Here is a 12,847-nt window from a genome sequence, read left to right as displayed (position 1 = left end):
TTGACTCACCTGTTGCCTGTTGCCTCGTAGAGCAACATATGGATTCTTGTTCTCTGTTGCCTTTCGCCTTTCGCCTTTCACCCTTCACAAGAAGCTTTCACAAAGGGCAATCCGTTCACAACTTTTGACTTCACGATTCAGGTCGGACCACACTTCTTATTAACTTGATCTCGCCCTTATTTGAGGTTTCATTTTTTTCAAGTAAAAGGAGAAGTAGCCTGTCTTTGCTAGCTTGTGATTTGTGGGTCACTCTTTCCACTGACTTCTTGTGCTTTCGCTAATCACAACTTATTTCAAGGAGACATCACAACTTATTTTGAAGAGACAATACACTTTCAAGCTTCCTCCTCCCCAGACACCGCAGATAGCTCAATAGTGGGAAACAGGTTGCTTTAGGTTCGTCTTTACTCCTTCTATTATTCTCATACCCTAGAATCTGTGATCCAGGAATAACCTCAGCCTTCTTTCTACCTATTCCAGGCTTCAAAACTCCTCTCTACTAGTTGCTATTCACTTACCTCCTCGATCTATCTAATACACGTTGTCTATTCAATTTTCTAGGTATTACTTATTCACTTTTAAAATGGTATAGCTGATTTTGCCTGCTTTTAGGACTATAGTTATTTACATAGAAGAAGTTTTTCAACTTAAACTACCTTTAGTTTAACGCCGCCAAGATCTTCCATCGAGTAAACGCAGCTATGAGGTATCACACGGAGCAGGGCGCTATTATTGTCATAGATGAAGGTGACGAGGGTAAGTCTCTCCTCTCCTCTCTCACTCTTCTCTTCGCTTTCATTTACGTAACTTGGAGTTCGAAGATGAGTGGCAGCGCAGCCTTAACCGTTCACTGCACATTGAACTTTGCCAATTCAACATGCTAACAGTAGAAAATTAGAGCAACCACCCCGTCGCAACTCATCATCGTCGCCTGCTCCCTCAACTGCTTCTTCCCATACCGTAGGACGAACACCATCCCCACCGCCATCAAGAGTTACCACGCCAAAACGACCATTCGATTCGTCATCTGCGCCCTGGCCAGAAGCTGAAGAAACACCCTCTAAGCGCCGCGTGGCGATACCCGACCCTTCAATTATCAACCTCGACGATGATTCCGAAGATGACCTGAACGAGAATGAAGCCATAGAACATGGACTGGATCTTGAAGAGCATCGGGCGAGAATCCGGAATCGAAATCCACCGGGTGCACGACCGCAGGGCCGACGAGCATTGCTTCCTGTCAGGAATGCGGCTGTCCACCACCCTTTTGCGGAGATCGAAGCATACGAGTGGAACAAGACGCCCCTTAGGCCAGAAAAGACGGTTGAACTGCGTGATGGCACCTTTCTACATATAAAGGCCATCATTCACAACCCGTACGAACTTGATCCCAATGGCACGCATATTGTGTTTCTCCGAGGATGGCAGCTAAAGCGCTGCACGGATTTAAAGGGCTTACTTCCAAAGCGTTTGAACGAGCTCTGTTATGTCTATGAAATTGATAAGGATGATCCACGACCCGTCCAAGAGCAAAGCGTTCTTGAGGTCCCGTTAGGCGATGTTGTCAAGGTGCGCTATCTAGTCAAAACAAACCAGCCATTTCCTGAATGCAGATTCGAAAGCCACTTTCCAGAAGACATGCCCACAGATGAGCGTGTACAGTACGTCCGTAACGAAGAGCGCTTGGTAGCACGCTGGAAGTTTACGACGATTTTCAAGAATGCTCAGAAGCGATCCAAATTTGCTAAGGAGGAGAAGTACTCTCATTTCAAAATTAGGAAACTTGAATCTTTAACTGAAGGTGAGTGTACAACGGGTTGCTACGTTCCGGCGAAGGTGGCTAGAGAAGCTTGGCGTGGTGAGACGCTTCCAGGGGGCTCTGGACAGAAGCCTACGGCTGGAAACAACCCAGAGCCCGAACAAGAACTAGATCCAGAACCAGAACCTATGCAGTGTCCAAACTGCCGCGATCTGTTTAACACTGCAGTTAGTTTATTGGAACACCACCAATATTCGCACGAGAAAGGTAAGAAGAAAGCGACGGTTCAGTTGTCGCACGATGCTCAACAATCCAAAGCCATCGAAAAGGTGCGACAGCGGTTACAGTCGATAATTAGCTTGGATGATGAGGCTGAGGAAAGTGAAAATGTTCGGGAATCGGAGCGACAATACACATTTGGAGATGGATGTAAGTCTAGCAAATATTTCTTCACCTTTAAGTATACTAATACACTATAGTCTGCTGTGGAGGTGGAGTCTCGTGCGCTGCAAAGGCTGCTGGATTATTAGTTGAATGGGCGTTTGATTCCGATCCTAAGACGAAGGAGACATATTGCCGAAACAATCCAAACACGCGACATCATAACATGAGCGTCTTTGAATTTGTGGCGCAAGTATTCCAACCTAGAGAATACTTCGTGGACATCTTGCATCTGTCGCCACCTTGCAAGTTTTTCTCGCCCATGAAGACGCACTTCGGTTGCAAGAATGATGTTGCGAATGAAAGTGCTCTGTTTTGCATTCACGAGATATTAAAGAAATGCAAGCCAAGGATTGTTACGTTGGAAGAGACCTTCGGATTGATCCAAAACAAACCAGAGCACTTCAATGCTCTCATTCACCAATTCACATCGAGCGGATACTCGATTAGTTGGGAGGTCATGCTATTCCAAAATAGAGGCCTCCCTCAAAGTCGTAAACGTCTCGTCATTGTGGCTTCTTAGTAAGATCCCTCCCCTTTTCTCATAAAACCTTGAGCTAGCAGCCACTGACTATGGCCCAGCCCTGGTGGTACTTTCCCAGACCTTGGAGAAGACACCCATTGCGAGCACGGGGATCGCTCTCGCGGCCTCAAGCCCTTCACCAGTGTCAATAGCGTCCTCGCCCAGATCCCCCGCAATGCACCAAATCATGACCTTGCCGCCGCTGCAGCTCCCGGTAAATTTAAAGCCTGGAATGGCACAGGCTTGTCACGATGCTTGCTGACGGGCGGTGCTCCGTGTCATCCTAATGGGGAGAGGAGCCTTACCCTAAGAGATCTTGCGACGATCCAAGGGTTCCCGCTCGGTCATGTATTCTACGGAAATAAGGGGACGATACAAGGTATGATAGGAGATGCGGTTCCCCCTGCTATGTTCGAGTCAATTCTTCGTAGGATTGTAAAACAACTAGAGGACGAAGACGGTGTTGTGCACGCTATCTGAGGGTAGATCGAGAGTGTTGAAATCTATGGCGATCTCTCCAGGGATGAGGAGTTGGTGGGCTGCTATTTGAGAGGATGCTTGACTGCTGCATTGGTGGTTATTTTTACATTTTAAAGTGCTGCATTCGTCCAACGCCTTGGGCTCTTTGTCAGCTTTCCACCAAACAATGTATTTTCTTTCTTTGCTTTTCTTCATGCCTCGAGTTTCTATCTGCGCAACCTGGCGTTGAGCTTCTGGTCACAAGCTGGATTGATGATAGAGTGGGCGTACTGCGAGCTCATAGGACTTGACTTGTACCTTATGGAGAGTGGAGAGGAGGTGCATTAGATAGTTCCGAGGATTCAAACCATGTTCTACTACCACCTGAAGTTAATGGAGCCTCCTAAACGCGTAGTACTGCTAACGTATTTGTCAAATCCTCCAATTCCCAAACTGAAGCTTGACATCTTGCCCCTCCCTCCCAACCTGATTCCTCCCACCACCTTCGGCATCACAAACCCCCAGCCCACGTGACCCTCATATAAACCTCTCACTGCAGAGATCAGATTGTACACCCCTACAATGACAAACAGCACAAGCCGCGCCAATCAAGATGCCAAAGGCGCCTACACAAACGCTGCAGCTTTGCGCTCAGACGGGCGGCAGCAGGATAAACATCAAATGCTGCGCTTTGATTGGCCTGACACAGCACATCGCATCGCCCTTGACGGGAGAGAGAAAGAGAAAGAGAAAGAGTGAAATTCAGTAGGGTTTTGCTTTTCCTCTGCGGTTTATCAAAGTGAAGTCTTCTTCTCTGCGCAGCTGCAGCTTCAGGCGAAGTGAAATAAATTGATTGATTAAGGGGATTAATACTTGGGGGGAGAGAGAGATAATAATAATAAATCAAGTGTAGTCTTAGAGAAAGGAGGTCGTTTTACTCGTATGTAGAGAGCTACCGCACTTCGAATTACAGTAGTCCAGGCGCGTCCACCGGTACCCATGCCATGTACCGGCGCGCAACCATCGAAATTTCGAGATAGCCTCGCCTCAAAGCTTCTCCCAACACCACAACCAAAATCCAAATCCAAACCCAAATTCCAAACAAACAAAAACAAAACAAAATGGCAGCAATACCAGGCAGCCTGCCACCACCGACAATACTAGATTTCGTACAGCGATTCAATACCCTCCAAACGCACCGCGATCTTGGCAACCAGCTAATGAAGGTACCCTCTTCCTCCTCGTCTTCCCATCAATCGATGCTCATCATGCGAAGGAAATATTGTTATACAGCGAGCACATAGAGAGTACATTAAGAGAAGAGAATAGCCAGCTGGCCAAGGAGCTCGAGGATGCACAGCTGGACTTGGAGGATGCGAGGCGCTCGAGGAGGGAGATGCAGCAGAAGTTGACTATAGCGACGGCGCGCGCGGCCAGTTTGGTGCGGATTGCGATTCCATGAGGGTAGGACTCCGTTCCCTTGACGAGAGATGGGAGACAGAGAGGAGCATACTGATGAGATGATTGTTGGCAGAATCGGAATCCTTATATTATGATATTGATTGACGGCGATGGGTTGCTTGTGAGTATTCTCCCTCTTCCGAATTCCATGTTAGAATGGAGATGCTGATGCTGATAATCATACTAAAGTTCAACGAAACCCTCATCAGCCAAGGCCTCGAAGGCGGAAAACAAGCAGCGAATGCCCTGCGCAACTCGGTCCTCCAAAATTGCGGCGATCTCGCCGACGAAATTGAAGTTATTGCTAAAGTTTGTGCCAATATGTCTGGGTTAGCGAAAGCAATGAGACGCGATGGCTCTCTGGCCAATCCGGACGATTTAAGAGATTTTACATTAGGTTTTACACAAGGAAAGGCGTCGTTTGACTTCATTGATGTTGGGCATGGGAAGGAGAGGGCCGATTCAAAGATTAAAGGTATGTTGCTCGAAGAATGCTACTCGTACTTTGAGACAGTATACTGATTTGATCGTGTCACAGAATGTATGCGATGGCACCTTCGAAATCACAATTGCAAACAGATTCTCCTGGGTATCTCTCACGACGCAGGATACGCCCCCTTCCTGGACGAAGTCGTAAGCCAAGATGATCGTAATCGCATCACCATTATCGAAGGGTACCCCACAGTCCGTGAGCTTGCAGCCACAGGTATTCAAATCATGAACTTCAATGCCCTCTTCCGCAGCGACAAGCTCGTCGACCGTTTAGTCCCCGTTTCCTCCCCAACACCCCCCTCAACCTGGGCAGGGGTAACATCTATCGCTCCTCCCCCCAGCTCTTCCATATCTCCAGTCATTAAGAACGGCACGCCCTCGACCACATCAACCATAAACAAAAAACCACCCACCGCAAACACAACCACCATTCCAAAAGTGAATTGGTCTCCCGAACCCCGCGGTCTCGACCCCCCGATCACAGTCAATGCCGTAGTCCTCGATAAAATCAAGCGCCGCACCAACAACAACAAGCTCTGCAACAACCATTACCTCCGCGGCCCCTGCGCCAAAGGATCAGAATGTTGCTTCGAGCACGATTACAAGGCCACGGATGAGGATTTGAAGGCTATTGCTTATCTCACGAGACTAAATCCTTGTACCAAGGGCCAGGACTGCGAGCTCGAGTTTTGTATTTACGGCCACCACTGTCCATCTGTTGTGATGCTGAATGGCGGCAAGGAAGTCGTGTGTCAGGCGTTTGGGTGTCGGTTTGCTCGTGAGGACCATCCACCCGGAACGGTGATCAAGCATCCGAGGAAAGAAAAGTGGGAAAGGGTTGAGTATTATCAGTGAAGTGCCGCTGAGCAAACTACCGAGTGGAGAGGGTGAGATGTGTTTTAGGGATCCAGGAAAGGGAGGAAAAAGTTAAGAGATTCAAAATGGTTTAATACGTTAGCTGTCATCACTTCCTAGTGGGGGATGAGGGAAATCTTGCTTCTGATTTCCGGGAGGTTTATAATTAGTTTTTTCGGTTGATGGATCTGCTTTTGCTCATCTATTTGTCTATTTTAATTTTTCAAAAGTACACACAAAAATGGGCTGGGCAGGATTTGGGTAATACTTGTGTGTATTTGATTAGGAAGTCCTCTACGCCATACGAGGAAATGTAATGGTAATTTGATAGAACTTTTGCTGGCATGTTCTGGTCCTTTCGTTTAATTCTAGGCCGCCTTCGCTGGGGTATGTATTGCATTTCAAGTTCCACGATGATAATTTAGGTTCCATATCTTCCCCCTTTTTATCTTTGAAACCCTGTTTGAACATGGGGTTTATCAAGCATGAGTACTATCGGATGCATAATCTTGGTTAATATGGCACTCTATCACTCCGAGTATAGCTTTCCCACAACAACAAGCAGATACTGAAATTTAGTCAATGCCCTTTCAACCACATTACTTTGCGATATGATGAAAATTCGTATTTCCGTCAAATGTCCCAATTGAGAGGTACTACTTGGAAGGAATAGTCACTCTCAGACATCATCAAGACATACACGCATCTCTTTAGCATCCATTGACCCCGCTCACAGCTCACAACCTCTCCCCCAATTCTCCCCAATCGGTTCATAACCCCCTCCACAGTCAACGCCAACTCCCCCCTAACCCCCCTCCAAAAATTCGTCCCCGCCAATAGTTCATCGCTCATCAAAACCCACCACTTCACCGCAAACCGCTCGCTGATCTCCCACCCCGCCTCCACCCACGGGCTACTACCCCGCACCTTCAGCTCGCCGGCCATTAGGTCCCGCCACATTTCGACGAGATCGGTATTGAAGGTTGAGGATAATGATGGGGAGTTTTTTCTTGCTCTTGCGGTTGCTTCTGCATGCTTCTTGCTTTTCGCTTCTTGTTGTGTAGAAAAAACAAACAGAGAGATACATATGCCGACGTACAATGCCTTTAGTTCAACTTGCAGGTAATTCTACCATCTGGACTGCTAGTCTCGAGGCAGCGTTTGCAAATGGGAAGTTCTTGTGGTGTGAATGGGATGTTGATGTATTGAAGAAGAGCAAGGAGGAGATTCAGGGTTCTTCAATACTCACTACTGATTTCGAGGGGTGGTCTTCTTTCAAGTATCATGCTTGAGTATTGGACGGGAAGTATTGAATAGAATAGAATGATTAGATTAGATTAGAGGAAAATATAATTGTTTAGGGCTGAAAACAGAATTCAGATGCATAAAGTAGGAGATTTGCGCTAAGACACTTGACATTTTATCGCCGACAAGTTAGTTGACTCGTACGATGGCTATCACGTGAAACGTTAAATGGACAGACAGATGTATTAGAACATCGTGCATCTGGGATTGGCCTTGCATCTATTTTCACAAGAAATAACTCAAGAAGGTCAAATATCAAACTCTACAGTTCCTCTGTCCCGCAAGCTATTTTAGTATACCGACCGACCGACCCCGCTCCCGGTCGCCCGTGGCGTGATACCTTAAATATTTCGAGCGCACGTCGAGACTTTCAAACTTATGTAAAATGACAGGCAATAAGAGGAACATTGCAGTTATTGCAGTAAGTCTCGCTCCCTTTCTACTCGTACATTTTCAACTCCGTACCCACAATACCCTCACGTGATTCCACCCCCTATTCATCTCGGCTACTGACCTCCCTCTCAGACCCCAACATCGCCAATCCTCCCACACCTACTACACGCGCTTTCGCATGAACCTGCCTTTGAAATAATAGTCTTGACACGCAAAACCATCATCGAGATCCCCTTTACTACCAGCGCAGCGCACTCCAGCTCCCATTCTCACAGCCATGAAGAGGAAATCAAAACCCCTCCCACCGCCGCTTCTACAAATGGGCATCGCGATCATGACCACACTTCCACCTCGGTGATAAAACATATCCAAACCAACTTCTCCACTCCTCACCTCACAGCCCAACTGCGAGACACACATACGATAATCTGCCTCTTACACGGCTCGGACGTGCACCTCCAATCTGACCTAATCTCGCTCTGCACCTCCCCCGCGATTGCAAATGCGAGGTTTTTCATCCCCTCGGAATACGGTCTCGATACCAGTAACCCGCAAATCAGATCCCTGCTCCCACCCTACGCAACGCGTTTCGCCGTCCAAGAAAAGCTGCGCTCTAGTTTCACTTGCAGTGGAGAAGGAGGTGGAGGTGGGAGGATATTGAGATACAAAGCCATCTACTGCGGCCTCTGCCTCGAAGAATCCCTCAAGGCTGACGGCGTGCTGGGAATAGACGTCCTCTGGGCATCCCTCTCGTCCTTCCCCGGGACTTCTGGCACCAAACTCGCTATATCGAATTGCGCTGACATTGCGGGGCAGATCGTGGGTGTTGTTTTGGAGGATGATGATGATGGTGAAATGCCAAGTGGGGGTAAAGGGAATGAGATATACAAGTCAGGCTTCCGCGCAACGCTTGATGAGGTTGTGAAAGTGGTAGAGGAAACGCTCGATAAACCTCTCGATAGGTATGAGGCTGATTTTCAGGGGGCGCGGAAAGAGGCGCGGGAGCGGATGAAGATGGGTTTCTTTGATGGGGGGGTGAGCTTGATGGGGAGGGTTGCGGTGTGGGATGGCGGGGTGGGAACTTGGGGGGCGTGGGGGGAGGACGGGAGTGGTAGTGAGGGGTGGGAGGAGAAAGTGAGGAGCGCTGTGAGGGACGTAAGGGGGGATCTAGTTGGGGGGGCTGGATGTGGATGCTGATTTAGCAAGCAAGCGTTGTTGTAAGTTGAAGTCCAGGAATGGAATGTGGAAAGAAAGAAAGAAGGATGAGAATCAATCAAAGAACTACTATATATATTCTCCAAGAAGCATGTTCTTATCGCGTCTTGTTCGCGGGAAAGTCCTCTAGGGATTTGAACTGCCTACTGTACCGCGCGCACCACCATGGCTTTATTCATAATCATGATCTCACCCTGATGGATCAACGAATTTCAAGGCCCTTATATACGCAAGTATAAAGGTATTAATACGGTGAGAATATGTGCTCGGATGTGATCACCATCTAGGAGTATTCCACTCTACTGGCCAGCCGCATTGACACAGCAGGTTTCTTTCTGGTGCTTAGTTAGAGTCGGGAGCTACGCTATGCAGGTACCGTTAACTGTCTATGTTCATTTGATTTGGTTTGATTGATTTGCATATCTAATCGTCGTGTATTTCCTACCTGCCTACCCAATCTTCATACCCGCCCTATATACAATTCCTTATCATTCATTCCGCCAACTCCAATTAAAACATCCCAGTACTCATAGCTTGCAATCATGTCATATCATCTAACCTGCTTATCATGGATTATAACTATTCATAACCCCCCAAAAGCTATCACTCCCGAAATCACCCTCGAACATCCATGGCTGCGCAGCCATGCCCTCAGTTCCTGCCGGTCCTATACTCCCCGCGTCCCACGTGCCTACCACGTCATAGCTACTCGTTTCCATCCCCGAGCCAAGGTCTTTGTATACGAGATCGTGCATTGGTTGTAGCACGGGCATGGAGCTGCAGTCGAAGGACGTGGGGTATTGTTCCCAAGAGGCTGGTATCGAGGTGGGAGGCGATGTGAGGTTGGATATCGTGGGGAGCGTATAGGGTGTTTGAGTTGGGGTCGAGGATACGGATGAGGTAGATGGGTGCGTAGAGAGAGGTGGGTACGTTTGATTCGGCGTTGTTGAAGACGCTATCTCTGACGTTGGACTCGCAGTACTTGATGCCGTCTTGATTGTAACAGGTCCTTGGCCAATGTTTAAAGCCTTATTAAGACGCAAACTTATAGCTTTCACAACTCCCAAGGCGGTCCTCGCCATCGAATTTCTCGAGCTCATCATCTGGAATCGCTCTTTAGCCCACTCGAAATGCTGCAGTGCCTCTTCTAGATCAGAGCGGTTCTCACATGGGTGGAGAATGTATATGGCTGCGATGAGAATGATGGCGTCGAAAGTGTTGAGGACGAGCACGAACCACTTGTAGTGTGTACTATTGAGAAGGTTGAAAAGTGTTCGCTGTGCGCGGAGAACGTCAAGCCCGGCCTTTAGCGCTGCGGTGCGGGACGATGAATTGGTGAAGATGTACGGGCGGTGCAGAGCCATAATTGTAAAGGCCGCGTTGTTTTGGAACACTGGTCGAGCACGTGGGATCCAGTAGCACTCAGGTAGGGCATCGAATGTTAGGTCCGGGTTCTCCGTGCGAAAAAACGGCGGGTAGTGCCGGGAGATTTGATTGATTAGCCTGTGCATCTTTTCGACTTCGGCAAAGTTATTTTGGTGCGGGTCTTCTTTTTCCAGAATGAAAATGTCCCACAGAGGGGCAGTGACTTCCGTGTTCCACAGAAGCATTGTTAGGGGTGTGGGGACGTCGGCTTCGGTCCGTGGAGAAGGGGCTTCTTCTCGACGATTCCGGGGGAAAGGAGCGTCAATTGGCAAGGGAGGCTTGCCATCTCGGGGATCTATAGTTGTTGGTCGTCCAAGAATGATGGCCATGTGGATATCCCAGACGGAAATGATCAACCACATTCTGCGCCGAAACTGTTCAATCCAAAGGTTCTCCAGAACGTCTGCCGGCTTGGCATCTGGATGGCGAGAATGAAGCAGGGAATCCTTATGTAGTCCTATTTCCTGGGCGTCTCGAATGGTCTGTGATAGAGAATGCCAGCTCTCCGTGACCATTCCAACGTTTTTCAAATATGAAGTTCGAAGAAATCCGGCTTGGACGGCGACCAATGTCGTGTGGCGTTTGCCCAGTAGACTTAGGATAGCGACGCTGGATTCGCTGTAATCACTGGCAAGGTCATCGAACGACATACCTGCAGCGTATTTGAGGGAGTCAAGAGTCGGGTCGTACTCTAGCGGTTGGAACTGCAATGCCAGCGCCAGACATTGGAAGAGCAGCGCTGGGAAGAACTGCATGTCCCCAGAGAGCTCTTGAGGGCCTCTGTTCAGTGTCGCAAAGGATAGACCGTTCCATTCGGCGAGAAGGTCTCTGAAAAAGCCCTCATCCAACGGAGAATATGAGCAATTGACTTCACGAAAGTAGGTGGGGAGGAGCTTTTCGATGTATTCCTTGGATGGTAATTGCCGTATCAAACTCTTGTATTTCTCGCGCAGCCCACTCAGGTCTGGCATAGTCGTCTGGGGTCGCGAGAACTGGTCGGCAGTCTGGGCATCGCGATCTTGCAGCTTCTTGAAGATGCCCAGCGTTGTATTGTTGGTGGCATTTGATTTGTTGTACCCAAAGCCTGTAACTTGGGCGACGGAATCGGCTGCGTTGGGTTTGATGACACTGAAGGCGCCTCCATTGACGGCGGCAGTACTGACGCTGTCTTCCAGTAGTTGCTGCTTCCTCGCGGATTCATTCTCGTATTGGCACAGGTTGTCTTTATTGCGGGCGACGCAGTTGGAACAGGGAGACTCGCGATCGCACTGGGAATTGGTACTGTAAGCAACTGTCGGGGAGGAAAAGGAGGATCCGAGGAGAGTGGGGGGCAGGCAACCTTCTGTTTGCGCCGGTGACATTCAGTACATGATATAACGATCCTCTTCCTTTTCCGCGGGGGTTTTGGAGGGCTCTTAGACCGCGAGGGTTGTTCTAAGTTGGGATCCATACCTAGGTCGGTAGTGTTTGCGATTGCGATTATTGTTGTGGTGAAGGGATATAATGGAGTGTGGTGTTCCCCGAGTGGAGTCGAGTCGGCGATCGCTGGCGAGATCCGCTTAACTCCGCATATCAGTATCACATCACATCCTTCTACCTACAGTAAGCTAAGTAGGTACAATATATAGCTAGGTAGATACCAGTCTTTTGTTTTGACTTGATTCATCTAATTCATATAATATCACTCACTCTACGGGAGTACTACTTTGGACTGTTACTGTTACCGGTAGGCGGGCGAACCCGCACGTTACCTTTCCTTTGGTGGCATGCGCGTACTGTACTATGAGGGGGAGGGGCAGAAAACCAAACATCTTCTGCAATTATACTTGTATCTACTTGTACAGTAGCTGGCTTGCTAGTATGTATGCATAAGGTACCTAGCATAAGGTAGGATCTGAGAGGATCTGAGAGAGGTTACCTAGGTGTATTAACTAGGTAGTTGTGCCTTGTGTTCTTGGGTTTCTTATGGTAGACTTTGATGCCTCTAGGTCTAGGTCCAGGTCCAGGTCCAGTTCTAGGTCTAGGTCTATTGAATGTTCCTTTATGTTACTATATAAATAGGAAATCACCTATCATGGTCAAATTGACACAAAAATGAAGCTTTTCCGTCTGCCACGCATTGAACAATTCGATTAGCGTCGCTGTTTCTGTAAATATGACGTATGTGGCGACTCCTGAACGTTCCATCTTCCTCTTTTTCGTCCCTCCATAATCTTCACGCCCACAGATAGGCGCATGTATGAAGATATAACCCACCACTCATACTACGGTCCCGTACGTATCCTGTACTATCCTTCTTTGGTCCCTCGTTCAGCCGCATGCAAATACCATACACCAACTAGTGTAATGCACGCTTTTACTGTAATTGTAAGTAGATTTTCATGGCCCAGAATACCATCCCAGCTAAACCCGATACATAATATTGACTTTTTACCTCTTCCGCATAGATTACCTTCTTTACAATAATTCTTCCTTGACACCGACAACAGTGCGTCGTCGGTGTCGTGCTGTAGATACCA

The 12,847-nt window shown here is 48.2% G+C and overlaps 3 protein-coding genes across 3 annotated transcripts; 2 read left to right on the top strand and 1 right to left on the bottom strand.

The window, feature by feature from the left end:
* Positions 1 to 4,303: 4,303 nt before the first annotated feature.
* Positions 4,304 to 5,990, top strand: LHYA1_G007805 (uncharacterized protein; the record flags this gene model as incomplete). Its single annotated transcript, XM_031152730.1, has 4 exons — positions 4,304 to 4,408; positions 4,459 to 4,623; positions 4,833 to 5,118; positions 5,182 to 5,990. 4 exons carry the CDS (start codon positions 4,304 to 4,306, stop codon positions 5,988 to 5,990), a joined length of 1,365 nt encoding a protein of 454 aa, XP_031002918.1.
* Positions 5,991 to 7,680: 1,690 nt separating this feature from the next.
* LHYA1_G007804 (uncharacterized protein) lies at positions 7,681 to 8,885 on the top strand (the record flags this gene model as incomplete). Its single annotated transcript, XM_031152729.1, has 2 exons — positions 7,681 to 7,716; positions 7,821 to 8,885. The coding sequence occupies 2 exons, from the start codon at positions 7,681 to 7,683 to the stop codon at positions 8,883 to 8,885; spliced, it is 1,101 nt and encodes a 366-aa protein (XP_031002919.1).
* A 584-nt stretch (positions 8,886 to 9,469) lies between these two features.
* MRR1 (Multidrug resistance regulator) lies at positions 9,470 to 11,778 on the bottom strand (the record flags this gene model as incomplete). Its single annotated transcript, XM_031152728.1, has 2 exons — positions 9,470 to 11,596; positions 11,668 to 11,778. The coding sequence occupies 2 exons, from the start codon at positions 11,776 to 11,778 to the stop codon at positions 9,470 to 9,472; spliced, it is 2,238 nt and encodes a 745-aa protein (XP_031002922.1).
* Positions 11,779 to 12,847: the final 1,069 nt, after the last annotated feature.

This window comes from Lachnellula hyalina (assembly GCF_007821495.1).
Source record: "Lachnellula hyalina strain CBS 185.66 chromosome Unknown contig00144, whole genome shotgun sequence".
Classification (NCBI taxonomy): Eukaryota; Fungi; Ascomycota; class Leotiomycetes; order Helotiales; family Lachnaceae; genus Lachnellula; species Lachnellula hyalina.
This window is presented reverse-complemented; position numbering and strand designations above follow the sequence as displayed.